General features: G+C 59.4%; 3 protein-coding genes across 5 annotated transcripts in view; all 3 read left to right on the top strand.

Annotated features, from left to right (window-relative positions):
- P4HB (prolyl 4-hydroxylase subunit beta) overlaps window positions 1–73 on the top strand; it is a 29,855-nt gene extending 29,782 nt beyond the window's left edge. The window contains exon 7 of the mRNA XM_023211551.2: window positions 49–73. Within this exon, the coding sequence (XP_023067319.2) occupies window positions 49–73 (25 nt within the window). The remainder of the gene's footprint in view (window positions 1–48) is intronic.
- A 370-nt stretch (window positions 74–443) lies between these two features.
- On the top strand, window positions 444–2,009 carry PPP1R27 (protein phosphatase 1 regulatory subunit 27). The gene is made up of 3 exons (XM_023211552.1): window positions 444–724; window positions 834–984; window positions 1,651–2,009. Exons 1-3 carry the CDS (start codon window positions 535–537, stop codon window positions 1,772–1,774), a joined length of 465 nt encoding a protein of 154 aa, XP_023067320.1. The 5' UTR covers window positions 444–534; the 3' UTR covers window positions 1,775–2,009.
- A 204-nt stretch (window positions 2,010–2,213) lies between these two features.
- MCRIP1 (MAPK regulated corepressor interacting protein 1) lies at window positions 2,214–13,343 on the top strand. 3 transcript variants are annotated; one of them, XM_023211555.2, is made up of 5 exons: window positions 2,214–2,264; window positions 11,210–11,265; window positions 11,360–11,478; window positions 12,245–12,346; window positions 12,448–13,343. In XM_023211555.2, the coding sequence occupies exons 2-5, from the start codon at window positions 11,258–11,260 to the stop codon at window positions 12,510–12,512; spliced, it is 294 nt and encodes a 97-aa protein (XP_023067323.1). In that variant the 5' UTR covers window positions 2,214–2,264; window positions 11,210–11,257; the 3' UTR covers window positions 12,513–13,343. The 3 variants fall into 3 exon arrangements, with proteins under 3 accessions (XP_023067323.1, XP_023067321.1, XP_023067322.1); XM_023211553.1 differs by lacking the exon at window positions 2,214–2,264 and adding an exon at window positions 9,251–9,381; XM_023211554.2 differs by lacking the exon at window positions 2,214–2,264 and adding an exon at window positions 10,392–10,682.
- Window positions 13,344–15,039: the final 1,696 nt, after the last annotated feature.

Below are 15,039 nucleotides of genomic sequence, written 5' to 3'. Positions count from 1 at the left end.
GCAGATAGGGTGGCCGCTGGGGCTCAGACCTGTTTCCCCATGGCACAGTGGACTTGTGCTTCTGCAGATGTGAAGGGGGTGGCTGCCCCTCACTCTCCAGGAGGTAGACAGCAAGCCCTTCCAATGACCTTGGTACCTACTGCGCCCTTGACCTCGCATTCCTAGCTGTCTCATGGGCTCTGTACCAGTGCCTCCTCCCACCTTCGGTAAGGCACCTTCTAGGTCCAGCTGTGCAGCAGGGAGCGACAGGCAGGAATGATCTGACCCCTTTGGCCGGGCACGGTGACAGGTGGGCTGAAAGATGAGTCACTAAACATGATCTGGGGCGCGGGGTGGGGGTGCAGCTCAGTTTCAGCCCCTCGCGCCGGGGAGGATGACCGTGCAGCTTTATATAGCCCCTGAGCCCTATATAAGCAAGTCAGAGGCTGGGGCTCGACCGACGGGAGCCCTCAAGCTGATCTGGTCGAGGCCGGACACATTATTAACCCCAGCGCAGTACGGTCCCCAGGGGCAGCCTGCCCCACAGCGCCCAAGATGCCTAGCAGAACTGCCCGCTATGCCCGCTACAGCCCACGGCAGCGGCGGCGGCGGATGCTCGCTGATCGCAGCGTGCGTTTCCCTAATGATGTCCTGTTCTTGGACCACATCCGTCAGGGTGACCTGGTGCAGGTGAGGCGTTTCATCCGGGCTCAGAAAGTCTCCCTGGCCACAATACATCCCTCAGGTGAGCAAGCCCTGGAAGAGCTGGCCAGGGGCTGTGGGGTGGTGGGGAAGCCAGCAAGGAGGACCCCACCTGAGGCTCAGTCTTGACCCCTCCCTTCCTCCCTGCCCAGGCCTGGCCGCCTTGCATGAAGCCGTGCTCTCTGGAAACCTGGAATGCGTGAAGCTGCTGGTCAAATACGGAGCGGACATTCACCAGCGAGATGAGGAGGGCTGGACACCCCTGCACATTGCCTGCAGCGATGGGTACCCCGACATAGCCAGGTGAGGGGGTCTGCGTCTACAAAGGGTTGAACTCGACCCCTCCAGGCCTCAGTGGGCCCCCAGGATGTGGGCCCCAAAATGTGGTCCTGGTGGTGTAGGCAAGAACCATCCAGACTGAGCGTGGTGCCTCAGGCCTGTAATCCCAGCCCTTTGGGAGGCTGAGGTGGGCGGGTCACCTGAGGTCAGGAGTTCGTGACCAGCCTGCCCAACATGGTGAAACCCCGTCTCTACTAAAAATACAAAATTAGCGGGGCGCGGTGGCGCAGGCCTGTAATCCCAGCTACTCAAGGCTGAGGCAGGAGAATCGCTTGAACCCGGGAGGCGGAGGTTGCCCTGAGTAGAGATCATGCCATTGCACTCCAGCCTGGGTGATAAGAGCGAAACTCTGTCTCTAAAAACAGCAGCAACAATAACAAAAAAAGAACCCTACAAACCCTAAAAGCTTCTGGAATCCTGTTTCTGCCCTTGTCCTCAATAGAGTCAACTTGAAAAGCTGGCCACAGCTTCCAAAGGGTCAGGTTTCTTCCTCCTCACCCTACCCGGACCTTGAGACCCGAAGGTTGGGGACACACAGGTGACCCCAGGACTCTGGCCCTCTGACCTGGGTGGGGGCGAGCACTCTCCCGGCTCCTCCCCGCTTCAGCCAGGGCGACCTTTGCACCCCAGGTACCTTATCTCCCTGGGAGCGGACAGGGACGCAGCCAACGACGATGGTGACCTGCCCTCCGACCTCATCGACCCGGACTTCAAGGAGCTGGTGGAGCTCTTCCAAGGGGCCACGATGGACTGAGCCAGCTCTGCCCGCCCGCCCCCGCGCCCAGGGCCGCCTCCCTGGGGAAGCCGCGCGTCGCCCAGGGGCCAGCACGTGCCCCACCCGTGGGCCAGGGGCGGCCGGACCCGTCCCTCCACGACCCCGCCACCCCTCCTAGGCCTGGCTTTGTCTCCAGGTGAATTTTTTACTGTGCCACTTTTTACTTTTTCAATAAACGTGACTCCCAGGTGAGGGGCCTGGGTCTACACAGGTGGTGCTTGTGGTGGTGTCCTGATGACTGGGCTCCAGCCGCTGCCCGTGGCCAGCGCCGCTCACCGTCCAGGCCGCGGCGGCCCAGAGCCGCCGCCACGAGCCCAGACCCCGCCCGGGAATCCCGGCCGCCCCCGCCCTCCGCGTGCCGGGTGGTCACGTTGGAGCGCGCTGCGTCTGCGCCTGCGCAGCCGGCGGTGGCGTCACTTCCGGCGGGGCCTCCCAGCTGGAAGAGGCGGTGGCGGCGGGTCGGGGTGAGGTGAGGCGGGTGCGGCGCCGGGCGGCGGGGACGGGGCGGGGCGGGCGCGGCTGGGCCCCGCCCTGGTGTCGCCGGGCGGCCGCGGGTGCCCTGCAGGGCCGGGCGGGGCCGGGCGCGGGGGAGTGGCCGAGCGGCCGGGGTCCGAGGGAGGAGCCCGCGTTCCTTGCCCGGCACCTGCGGGAGGGCGCGGCCCGCGGGGCACTTGGGAGCGCGCGTGGGGAGGGCGCGAGTCGGACGGAGCGCCTTTCCCGCCCAGGCCGGGGCAGGGGCCGGGGACCCAGCGCGGCCGCACGCTCGCGGAGGGCCCGCCTTCTGCCACCGTCGGGGCTCTGGGGCTGACAGGGCCCCGCTTTCTCCCGGAGGGACCGTGCCTGAGGATGCCTCCGACTCTCGGAGCGCCGCGGGCCCGGCCGTCCGCATTCTTCTGTCCATTTTCCGGCCTTGCCCTCTTTCCCGTCTACCCAGGCAGTGGTGCTGGGCCTAACGGGGAGAACGGGGCCTCCGCCTGCCTTCGAGGCACTCACTGGGCGGTGGTTGTGACCGCGGGGGCGGCAGCCACACGGGGCACGGGCTGTGCTTCTCTCCGTCCTGCCCCACGGTAGCCGTCTCAGAAAGGTGGTCTTTGAGCTGGACCCCCAAGGATGAGTAGGATAGTTTTGGGCAGAGAACACAGCTTGACCAAAGGCCTTGAGGTGTAAACGGGGACCAGTGAGTGGACTTTGGGTGGGATGTGGCGAGAACATGTAGAGAAGGTGGGAGGTGGGACGTGAAGAAGAGCCAACTCTTCCTAAAAGACAGGGCTGGATCCGGGGCGAGTCAGGGGAGGTTGTGGTTTGAGTGGGATCAGGATGGGGAGGAGGGCGCACATGCTTAGTCTGTTGCTGCCACCACCCAGGGGAGAGGGTGAGGAGGTGGGGCAACTCGTAGAGGCTTTCTCCGGGGGTCTTCAAGGAACCACGAGGTGCCAGTGTATCAGCTGTGACAGCGGTATCCTTGTGCACCTGCTTGGGTAGTAGATCATATTCTAGCCTGATTGGCTGAAAAAGACACAGAACACGAAGAGAAAGTGGAGTCTTAGAAACTTTGAATCTCAGAAACTCCAGAGGAGCACAGAAGAGCGATGGCGTCACTGATTCTAACTCTGGAACCTCACAATATTGTCACGTTGCTGGAGTGTTACCTCATGTCCTGTTCTTAGACATGTGGCTGTGTGGGGGAAAGAATTTGAGACTGGGAGGCCAGAGACTGGGGTTCTGTCCCCTCCCCACCAGGAAGTCTCTGAAGCTCTTGGGTCCCCTGGAGGAGGAAGATTCTCTACAGTTCTACCCAATAAGACTCCGCTCCCTATCTGGAGGGAGGGCCAGTCTCTGAGCAAAGCCACACGGGTATCAGTGGGGAATGGGGCTTTCAGGGAGTCCAGAAACCTGCTGTGAGGTGCAGGCAGAGTGGAGGCAGGCTTTGGGGAGGCTGAGGCCAGCTGCAGCATTCGGGCCGAGCCCCAACTGCTGTAGCCCTGGAGGCGCTGGGAGGGGCACCACTGCTTGGTGGCAGGCTCTTTCAGCGCTGCACTGGGAGTTCTCAGGGTATCTTTCTGGCTCAGCTGTGGGGACGTGGGCAGTGTGTGTAAGGACCCAGTGTGGTGGCTGCCCTGCCCTTATTCCCTGACAAGTGTTTGCTGTGGCTGGTGGCAGTATCTTCTTTCCGTCCCCAGTGCTCTTCTGTGCCTCCACCTCCCTAAGAGTGGGCTGACTCTACATTCCAGTTTTCCCAGAAGAGTTGTTTCATGCTTAGTAATCAAGTAATCAACAGCATCCCTTTCGTTCTTTTTTTTTTTTTTTTTTTTTTGGAGGGCAGAGAGCAGAGATGGGGCACTTTTTTGAGATGGAGTCTTGCTCTGTCTCAGTCTTCCAAACTGGAGTGCAGTGGCATGATCTCCCTTCACTGCAACCTCCGCCTCCCGGGTTTAAAGTGATTTGCCTGAGAAGCTGAGATTACAGGTGCATACTACCATGCCTGGCTAACTTTTTTTTTTTTTTTTTTTTGAGATAGAGTCTCACTGTGTTGCCCAGACTGAAGTGCAGTGGCATGATCTTGACTCACTGTAACCTCCGCTTCCTGGGTTCAAGTGATTCTCCTGCCTCAGCTTCCCAAATACCTGGGACTACAGGCATGTGCTACCGCACAGAGTAGTCCCAGGTTTCATCTCTGTATGAAACCCCATACAGAGATGGGGTTTCACTGTATGTTGGCCAGGCCAGTCTCGAACTTCAGACCTCAGGTGATCCGCCCACCTTGGCCTCCCAAAGTGTTGGAATTACAAGCTGAGCCACTGCACCCTGCCTAATTTTTTTTTTTTTTTTTTTTTTTTAGTAGCGATGGGGTTTCACCCTGTTGGCCAGGCTGGTCTCAAACGCCTAACCTCCAGTGATCTGCCCACCTCAGGCTCCCAGAGTGCTGGGACTGCAGGCGTGAGTCACCGCACCTGGTAGAAATGGGGCTCTTTCTATGTCGCCCAGGCTGGTCTTGAACTCCTGGCCTCCCAAAGTGCTAGGATTACCACCACACTAAGCCCCTTTCTTTTTTCTTTTTCTTTTTTCTTTTTTTTGAGATGAAATCTCACTCTTTTACCCCAGTAAAAGAGTGCAATGGCGCGATCTCGGCTCACTGCAACCTCTGCCTCCAGGGTTCAAGCGATTCTCCTGCCTCAGCCTCCCGAGTAGCTGGGATTACAGGCGCCTGCCACCACGCCTGGCTAATTTTTGTATTTTTAGTTGAGATGGGGTTTCTCCATGTTGGCCAGGCTGGTCTCGAACTCCTGACCTCAGGTGATCCGCCCACCTCGGCCTCCCAAAGTGCTGGAATTACAAGCTGAGCCACTGCACCCTGCCTAATTTTTTTTTTTTTTTTTTTTTTTTTAGTAGCGATGGGATTTCGCCATGTTGGCCAGGCTGGTCTCAAACGCCTAACCTCTGGTGATCTGCCCACCTCAGCCTCCCAAAGTTCTGGATTGCAGGTGTGAGTCACCGCACCTGGTAGAAATGGGGCTCTTTCTATATTGCCCAGGCCGGTCTTGAACTCCTGGCTTCCCAAAGTGTTGGGATTACAGGTGTGAGCCACCGGAGTCTGTCGCTCAGACTGGAGTGCAGTGGCACGATCTTGGCTCACTGCAAGCTCCACCTTCTGGGTTCACGCCATTCTCCTGCTTCAGCCTCCTGAGTAGCTGGGACTACAGGCACCCACCACCACCGCGCCTGGCTAATTTTTTGTATTTTTAGTAGAGGTGGAGTTTCATTGTGTTAGCCAGGATGGTCTTGACCTCCTGACCTCGTGATCTGCCTGCCTCGGCCTCCCAAAGTGCTGAGATTACAGGCATGAGCCACTGCGCCTGGCCCCTTTCATTCTTAACAGCATCCAGTTGAATGATATGGCACATGCTTGTCCTGTCCATCATTGTATTGGATAAGGAGCCACAGAGACCTCACTGAGCTGCTCACTTCCCATGGCTGTGCTTCTGTCCCTATTGGAGCAGGCGAGCATCGCTGTGGGCTGCATCACTTTGAATGAGGATGCCGAGGCTCAGAGGAGCTTTCCTGGGGCCCCAGAGTAGGGTAATACCTGCAGCCCAGTAGGCCAGGCCCTGTAGGCTGGACAGCCACAGAAGCAGTCAGGTCCTGCAGGATGCACAGACCTGCAGGTCGCCTGCACTCTGGGTGGCTGGTGGCAGGTGGTCCTGTGGCAAAGGCTGTTGGGGCAGGAGTGGAGCAGCAGGTGACACCTGATGAAACAAGTTGGGGCTGGACCGTGGGCTTGATGGCAGCAGAGGGCCTGGGTGACACCCTAGTGGTAAGTGACTTGGGGAAAGGGTGTCAGGAAGATCACGTAGACATTGTCCACCGGCCCTGACACTGGGGTCTGGAACCGGAGGTTATTCCAGCCCTGGGTGGGGTGGGGTGGCGTGGCATGGGGGTGTGGAAGGCTTTGAGGGGAAAGGGAGAAAGTACCTAAATACTGTGTAGCTTGAGGGGCTCTGGAAGGGTGGTCCTGGGTCAGGAGAGTGTCATCGAGGGTCCTTCCATGTGAGACCCCAGCCATTATGAGCTGCGCTATATTTCACAGTACACTGAGAAAGAAAAACCACCGTTGGTTAAACTCTGACGTGTTAGCAATCGTCAGGTGCAACCCAGTTTCAAAGATATTAAAATATGAAAACTCAGAGGCAGTGGGGCGTGGTGTAGCGACTGAGGAGTACGGGGCCGTGGCTGGGACATCGGCACGCTCGGTCTTGATTCTGACTGAAAGAGGGAAGGAAAACGGGATTGAGGCATTGCCTGACCCTCCCTCGCTGCTCTCACCCTGATGGTGGCCCAGGTGGGATGAAGGCTGGGGGGCTGGGCTGGGTGGGGTCTCGAGACCTCTGAAGAGGGGCTGTCTCTCTGGGTTGAATGGAGCCACCTCCCTCCCACCCTTCACCTATGGTCAGCCTCGGTCAGGCCACCACTCCCCTTTACCTGGGCAGCTGAGCAACAGGTCAGTGTCCTGCTGGCTCAGGGGCCGCCGCCTCAGGTGGCCATCTGGCGTGTGCTAAGTCTTTTCAGGCTGTCCCCGGCGCTTCTCTGGGCCTATGCCATTGTCCCCTGCTCACTCTCACCCACTGTGGTCCTGGGTCCCTCCACATCCACCATCTCAGGGATGCATGCATGTTGTGCCTCAGGGTTCCCTCTGCTTAGCCAGACACCAGCCTGCTGCCCACTGGGCCTGAGCTAGGGCTGAGCTGCCTGCCAGCCACACTTCCTGCCCTCCCCCCTCAGCTGTGTGCCTCACTGTGCTTGGCCGCCCTGCTGAGGTTGTTGGAGGCCTTCTCATTGTGGCTCCATGGTGACCTCTTGGTTCAGAGCTCGCTTGACCTCCCGCCCTCTCCGTGGAGGGCTCCTTCCTGCCCTCACAGACACTGTCTTGGCCCTGGCTCCAGTCCTGCCTGTGCCTCGGCCCTCTGCAGCTTCCTCCCGTGCTGTGTGTCTCAGGGCCTGTCTGTGGCCCTCAGGTCCCGCCTCTTGTGCTTGGTGTCCGTCTCTGCTGCAGCGGCTGTGGTGCCCCCTCCGGATGCTGATTCCCTTATGGGAATAGGCCAGGTGTGCACTGATACCCTTCGGCGGTGGCTCTTCCCTTTGGGTAGTTGCAAGTGGAGATTCTCCAGCCGTGCTTGTGTGCATCTTGGTGTGTGTACCTAGAAGCAGAATGGCTGGGTCATAGAGTGTGTACAGATACTTGATTTTTAATGGAAAATTTCTTCTGGGTCAGAATTGGGCAATTCTGACCCAGAAGAAATTGACCCAGAAGAATTGGGCAGAGCTCCTTGGCAGAGCCCCAGGAGGCAGTGAGGTTGAGTGAACTGCAGAACCGTTTCTTTTGCTTCCAGGGGGACAACAGGTCCCTGGCCTCTTGGGAACTGCTGGCACATCCAGGAAAGCCTGGGGCTATGTGTGCAGGAATGGGGCCAGCATGAGGCCCTTGGGGGTCGCTGAGCTGGAAAGCCTGGGGCTATATGTGCAGGGTTGAGGGGGGAAGGGGGCAGCGTGAGGCCCTGAGGATTGCTGAGCTGGAGGAAGAAGTAGGAAGAGGTGGGAAGGGCTCCTCATGTCTGGGAAGACTTAGAGGACACAGCCTGTGGTGTTGAGGGTGTGGGTACATTTCTTCTCCTAACAAGAGGAGGCAAACGGGACTCCTTCTTGACTTAAAAAATGTATGGGTGCGGCTGGGCGTGGTAGCTCATGCCTGTAATCCCAGAACTTTGGGAGGCCGAGGCGGGCGGATCATGAGGTCAGGAGATCCAGACCATCTTGGCTAACACGGTGAAACCCCATCTCTACTAAAAATACAAAAAACTAGCCGGGCGCGGTGGCGGGCGCCTGTAGTCCCAGCAACTCGGGAGGCTGAGTCAGGAGAATGGCGTGAACCCGGGAGGTGGAGCTTGCAGTGAGCTGAGATCGCACCACTGCACTGCAGCCTGGGCAACAGAGCAAGACTCCGTCTCAAAAAAAAAAAGTATGGGTGCACAATAGGTGTATATGTTTATGGGGTTTTAAATTTGTTTATTTAGAGACAGAGTCTCGTTCTGTCACCCAGGCTGGAGCGCAGTGGTATGATCATGGCTCACCACAGCCTCCACCTCGCAGTCTCAGGCAATCCTACCACCTCAGCCATCACTCCTGGCGAAGTTTTTATATTTTTGTGGAAATGGGATTTTGCCATGTTGCCCAGGCTGGTCTTGAACTCTTGGCCTCAAGTGATCTGCCCTCTTCAGCCTCCCAAAGTATTGGGATTACAGGCCGATTTTAATAGGCCAGCAACTGTACCTGGCCTTTTTTGTTTTTGTTTTTGTTTTTTTTGAGATGGACTCTTGCCCTGTCACCTAAGCTGGAGTGCAGTGGCGTGATCTCGGCTCTCTGCAGTCTCCACCTCCCAGGTTCGAGTACTTCTCCTGCCTCAGCCTCCTGAGTAGCTGGGACCCCAGGCACCCACCACCATGTCTGGCTAATTTTTGTATTTTTATTAGAGACAGGGTTTCACCATGTTGGCAAGGCTGGTCTTGAATTCCTGACCTTGTGATCCACCCACCTCAGCCTTCCAAAGTGCTGGAATTACAGGCTTGAGCCACCAAGCCCGGCCTTTTTTTTTTTTTTTTTTCCCGAGTCGGAGTCTTGCTCTGTCACCCAGACTGGAGTGCATTGGCGCGATCTCAGCTCACTGCAACCTCCATTTCCCGGGTTCAAGCAATTCTCCTGTCTCAGCCTCCCGAGTAGTGGTGTCTGCCATGGCCAGCTAATTTTTGTGTTTTTAGTAGAGACAGGGTTTCACCATGTTCACCAGGCTGCTCTCAAACTCCTGACCTCAGGTGATCCACCCCCCTCAACCTCCCAAAGTGTTGGAATTACAAGCGTGAGCCATGATGCCCCGGGCTTTTTTTTTTTTTTTTTGACACAGGGTCTTACTCTGTTGCCTGGACTGGAGTGCAGTGCCACGATCTTGGCTCACTGCAGCCTTGACCTCCTGGGCTCAAGCAGTCCTCCCACCCCAGCCTCTGAGTCGCTGGGACTACAAGTGCATGCTGCCACACCAGGTGTGTTCAGATGGGTGTCTGCAGCATGTGTGTGGGCAGATGTGTACAAACAGGTGTGTGCAGGCGTGGGCGGTTGTGTGTAGGCATGTGTGTGTGGCAGGTGTATTCAGCTAAGGTGTGTGGGGGCAGGTGTGTGTGTGTGTGTGTGTGCGCGTGCCTGCATGCATGCAGCAAGGCAAAGGAAGCCCTGGAAGGGTAGTTGCTTGGGAGGATGTGGGGCCATCAGTGGGATCTGGGGCAGGAGTGACAACCGAGCTCAGCAGGGGACCCCAGGCCAAAGGTGTGGCTGCATAAAGGCCAAGTCACCACTGGAGGCAGAGGATGCATGGGGAGAAGAGCCACTGGGGAGGGCAGGCTGGGAGGCAGGTACCCCTGAAGCAGCAGTCGGTCTGTGGTGAGAGCCAGCAGGGGGCGAGGCAGGGGGCTGGCCAGTCCACCTGTTAACCTGAGCTCTGCCGTTCTCTGTAACGAGAGCTTCCCAACAGGTAGCGTGTCCCTGTGGACCCTCAACCCAAACAGGCCTTTCCCTGCATTGTCTGGTGTTCGTGGGCTGGAGTCCCTGGCAGGAGGACTGGGCAGAGAGATCCCAGAGTCCAAGAAAGGAGAGGTGCCTTTGTGAGCAAACTGGGTGCTGCCATGGGTGGGGAGCCCCTGGCCCTGTTTGGACCCCACTCCTGGCCTGGGATGGGGCACAGAGTTCCAGGACTGGGAGCTGGTTTTCTGCTCTTTGCTGGTTTTGCCCTTGAGCTGTGGGCTTCTGATCACATGTGGTGTTTGAGGGCTAGACCATTGACATGAGGCGGAACGGGCCAGAGAGGACTCGAAGCCTCAGTGCTCCTGGCCCTCTGTGAGTGCAGCAGCCGTGTGCCCTGGAGTATCTGCAGCCTTGATCCCTGGGGTGGGCAGGGGAGTCGCTTGTGCTAAAAGCCCCCTCCTGGGAATCCTGGGACTCCCTTCCCCGAGAACCTGGATTTGCCCCCTCTGGAACACGGCAGGCTGGAGACCAGCCCTGTTGGCTTCCCCACCTTGGGGTTGTGTGTCCTCAGCTGGAGTGGGGACACTGTCCAGCCTGCCCGTGTGGGCGTCTGAGCCTCAAAATAGACTCCCTTTCTCCAGAGCTGTGGATTCCCCTGGGCTGAGAGGATATAAACGGGCAGCAGCCCAGGGTCCTGGTCACCAGGTCAGGCCCGGCAGCTTCCTCCAGGGTCACCCCCTCTGCCCACCAGGGGACTTGGAGTTTGGTTCCATCTCCAGGGTGCTGATGTGGTTCATGCTCCAGGGAACCAGGAAGCTGAGTCTAGGTAGGTGCTGTGGAGCTGGGATCACCGTTAGGAAGCTCATCCCCATTTTACGGAAAGGAAATCAAGGCTCAGCGGAAGCCGTGTGCCCAGCCCTGCACCAGGGAGAGCAGAGTCAGTTTCCTCAGGGGCTGCAGGCGCTCTGCTGCAGTGAGAAGCAGCCAGACATCAGAGATGCTGACGGTCCCACCAGCCCGCGGTGGGAGGGGCTCTGGCCACGGTGCTCCTGGTGCTGGGGCTGAGGCCTCCACATCTTGCAGAGCTCCGGCCGCTGAGTGGACTTGATTGCTTCAAGTCGGGTGTTTGTCTGGCTGGCTCTGGCCAGCTCCCTGCTACCTCCTGGGGTTACCTGGAGCCCACTGGCTGCCTGTGGCTGGACCCCAGCCTGTGGGGGACCCCCTGGTAGGCAGGGAGACAATGCACTTTGTTCACATCTGAAGGGAGGAGGCAGGTGTACCCTGTGCCTCCCCCTCCTCCCATGCTGGAGAGGGTGGCCCTGCATCCCACTCCTGCGCTGGCTTCTGTTTCAGAGGCTGAGGGGATCTGGCGGTGGAGCGCTAGGATCAGACGCCCCCGCAATGACCAGGTGGGTCTCAGGCAGGTGGGGTGGTCTCCACTGGGGTGGCGGTGTGGGTTCCCACCCTGCTGCGTGCCCTGCCTCATGCGCCAGGCTCCCCCAGCTCCCCTGTGTCCAGAGTCGTGTACAACGGCAAGAGGACCAGCAGCCCCCGCTCCCCACCCAGCAGCAGCGAGATCTTCACCCCAGCCCACGAGGAGAACGTCCGCTTCATTTACGAAGGTGGGTGCGCCTGCCACACCCAGCTCCTGCCCTGTCCTTGACAGAGTCAGCTCTGCCCCCAGCCCAGGACCCCAGGTTTCTGAGGAACCTCCTGCAGCCTCTGCCCCTGCCCCTCCATCACTGTGTCCACAGCCTTCAGGGCCCAGGTGGGTGGGGGTGGCCGCGGGGACCCTGTGTGGAGAGGACCCTGTGTGGAGAGGAGACCTGCTTCTGATCATGGGGGGACTCAGGAGGGGCCAGGAGTGGGCCATGCCCCAGATAGAGGCTGCGTTGAGCCAGTCATCCATGCTAGCAGTGCTAAAGGAGCTTGCTGGGGAAAGGGAGGGGCCTTTGAAGACAGACAGGCATGCACCCAGCCACGAATGGGCATGTTGCAAAAGTGGCCAGGAGGTGGTTGTCTGGGATTAGGGGAGTGTGTGATGTGCTGGGGCTGGGGAGGTGCGTGGATGAGGTGGGAAAGGTGGAGGCCTAGCTGAGGAGGTTGTGCTGCCCCCGAGGCGCAGGGAAGCCTGGGGTAGGGTCGTAGGGGTCCCTCCGATCAGTCCTGGTCATCTTGCGGGGAAGAGACAGGCCTGCCGGAGGAGCAGGGACGGGGTCTACAGGTGAGTGAGGCTGGGGTGGGTAGAGGGCCGTGGGGGAGCATGGAGGACACTTCTGAGGGAGAAAAGGGTCTGGGAGGGCAGGAGCTGAGGGTAGGCACTCTCCTGACGTGGACACCAGCCCCTGGGGCAGGGGGCTCTGAGCACACTGCCCTCTGCCTCTGCAGCCTGGCAGGGCGTGGAGCGAGACCTGCGAAGCCAGGTGCCGGGCGGCGAGCGGGGCCTGGTGGAGGAGTATGTGGAGAAGGTCCCTAATCCCAGCCTGAAGAGTGAGTGGGGGCTGACCTGGGGGCAGGGCTGGGCCGGCAGGCCGGGCCTCATCAGCAGGAGGGGGCCTGTGCTTACCACCTACCGCATTGTTCCCTGGCAGCCTTCAAGCCCATCGACCTGAGTGACCTGAAGCGCCGGAGCACGCAGGATGCCAAGAAGTCCTAGAGCGCCCAGCGTCCCTCCCCGGCCTCTGGAAGATCAGGGTGCAAGGTGTCGGCTCCCTCCTGTCCTGTGGCCCTGCTCCTGGGATGGGGGTGTCTCACTCCAGCGGGCTGCAGACCCCAGCACCGGTGTGACTGACGGCTGAGGCCTGCCTCTCCTTCCCAAATCCCCTCCTTCCTCCTTGGGGGTCTCAGGCTGCCCCCATCATGGGGGTCTGGGCCCTCCCCACCCTGCTGCCCTCCCCCAGCCACCTGGCTGCGTTTTTGAAGCTGCCTGGCCCCCAGGGACCCTGACCTGCCCTCTTTCCTCTCCCCTCACCCTCCTGTCCTTGGCCACAGCAGAATCAGGAGGGGAGAGGAAGGAGCCTCTGCTGCCTCCCAGGCTGCTGGGACTGGGCTGGTTTTGTCCGTGAAATGGCCAGGATACAGGACAAGGGCAGCCCCACCCCATCCAACCCAGGACCCCCCACAGACCCTTGCTGCTCCCGTGGCCTGGACACGCTGGGGAGCTTCTCACACCTACCCCTACTGTCCAGCCTGGCCCCTTCCCTGAATCAGCTTCAAGATGGCACCAGCTCTTTGGGCCTAGGATACTGCCGGGCCCCCCAAAGGGGTCCCCAGCAACCAGGCCTGGCCTCCTGGTATCTGTGGTCATAGTGGCCCCATGGGTAGGGGCACCCAGGCTGACCCTGAGGTGCTGCTGCTGTGTCTGTCTTGGCTCTGGGGTATGCTGGGAGGGTCACCAGGTCCCTTTTTCTTCCTGTGCCCTCTGAAAGCCAAGTGTCTGTGTGGCTGTGGAGCTCCAGGGTCTGTTAATAAAGGCAGTGGCACTGGGCGTGGCCTCTTGGTGGTCTGTCAGGCCTCTGCCCCTGCAGCACACATGCACAGCCAGCTCCCGGGCAGGGCTGGAAACCCCAGATCATGGTGAAGGTTTCTCAAGCCCAGAAATTCTCAATCTAAGCCACTGGGGGTAGTCAGGCCTCCTAGGGCAGGTGGTGGCGGGGAGGGCATTCTGGAGGGAGAGACTGGGCTGCCTGATATCCCCACCCTTGTTCTGCTACAGGGGCTCCCCGGGGGGCCCCAGGGGTAGTAGGCGCCACCCTGAACCCACCCCCTGGGGTACTGTGGCCCCTCCAGGAGCCGGCTCCTCTGCTGTCCAGATGAAGGGGGTGCCGCTGGGCTCCTCCCCTGACCAGGTGAAGGGGGTGCCGCTGGGCCCAGGAGAGAGCTGCGTGCACTTGACCTTCAAACCTGGAAGCCGCGCTGGCAGGCCAGACAGGGAACTCTATTCTTGCTCCTGTTGGAAGCCAAACCAGAATTTATTCCAGGAACACCCTTTCCCAGAAAAGTGTTCCAGGCTTGAGTGGCCCCACAGGCGCCTCCTGGTGGGTGGGCTGGTGCAGGAGATGCTGGCGCAGGGCCGGCCTCCCTGGGGAGGAGGAGCAGGGAAGGGTGTTCCAGTAATAAACCAGCTCAGCTTCTGCCTGGCAGCCAGTGTGCACAGCAGTACCCAGCCCCGAGACAACTCCCTGTGAACACATGGCCTTACCTATCCCCTGTGGGCCTGTGGGTCCTTTGAGGAGCGTTTCGATGCCCACCAGGCTAGGGTGACCCAAGCTGCCCCCTGCTGTCGAGCCAATGCAGCTTGGGGGACACCACCACGGGGATGAGGGGCGGGCAGCTCACAGCGGTCCTCATGCCATGTGCCCTCCACTCACCGAGCCTCCTGGGGACAAGGCCCCTTCTTGTGTGCCTTCTGTACAGTGGTAGTTGCCTCGGCCAACAGAGGTCCCGCAAAGAGGGGCCCACTCAAACATGGGGTTCCTAGATTCCCAGGAGGAGGGGTGGGCTTGAGCCCTGGCCAGGACATTGCTGCACCATGGCCATGAGCAGGTTGGAGTCTCAGCCTCGGTTTCTTCAGGTGGTGATGACTACCTACATCCTGGGTGACCCAGTGCTTGGTGCTTCTATCCCCATGAGTCACCCTGTGGGCGCACTTGACAAGGTGCTCAGCCCCACACAGCAAGCGTGACCCTCAGCCTTCGGGTGGGGGAGCCTGGGCGCTGCAGTCCGGGGCCTGGCACGTGGCCAGCCTGCCACAGTTTACCCCTCTGGGTTCTCTGTTTTTTGATTGTTTTTGTTTTTGTTTTTGGGTTGGAGTCTTGCTCTGTCACCCAGGCTGGAGTGCAATGGCGTGATCTTGGCTCACTGCAACCTCCACCTGCCAGGTTGAACGATTTCTCCTGCGTCAGCCTCCCGAGTAGCTGAGACTGCAGGTGATCGCCACCATGCCCGGCTAAGTTTTTGTATTTTTGGTAGAGACAGGGTTTCGCCGTATTAGCCAGGATGGTTGCAAACTTCTGACCTCGTGATCCACCCACCTCAGCCTCCCAAAGTGCTGGGATTATAGGCGTAAGCCACCACGCCCGGCCTTTGGGTTCTTTTTTTTTTCTTTTTTTAAAGCAAGTTTATTAAAGAAAAGGAGCCAGGCGCGGTGGCTAATGCCTGTAATTCCAGCACTTTGGGAGGCC

The sequence above is a fragment of the Piliocolobus tephrosceles genome, chromosome 16 (assembly GCF_002776525.5).
Source record: "Piliocolobus tephrosceles isolate RC106 chromosome 16, ASM277652v3, whole genome shotgun sequence".
Lineage (NCBI taxonomy): Eukaryota > Metazoa > Chordata > Mammalia > Primates > Cercopithecidae > Piliocolobus > Piliocolobus tephrosceles.
Note: the sequence above shows the minus strand (reverse complement) of the source record. Positions and strands in the feature narration are given on the sequence as shown.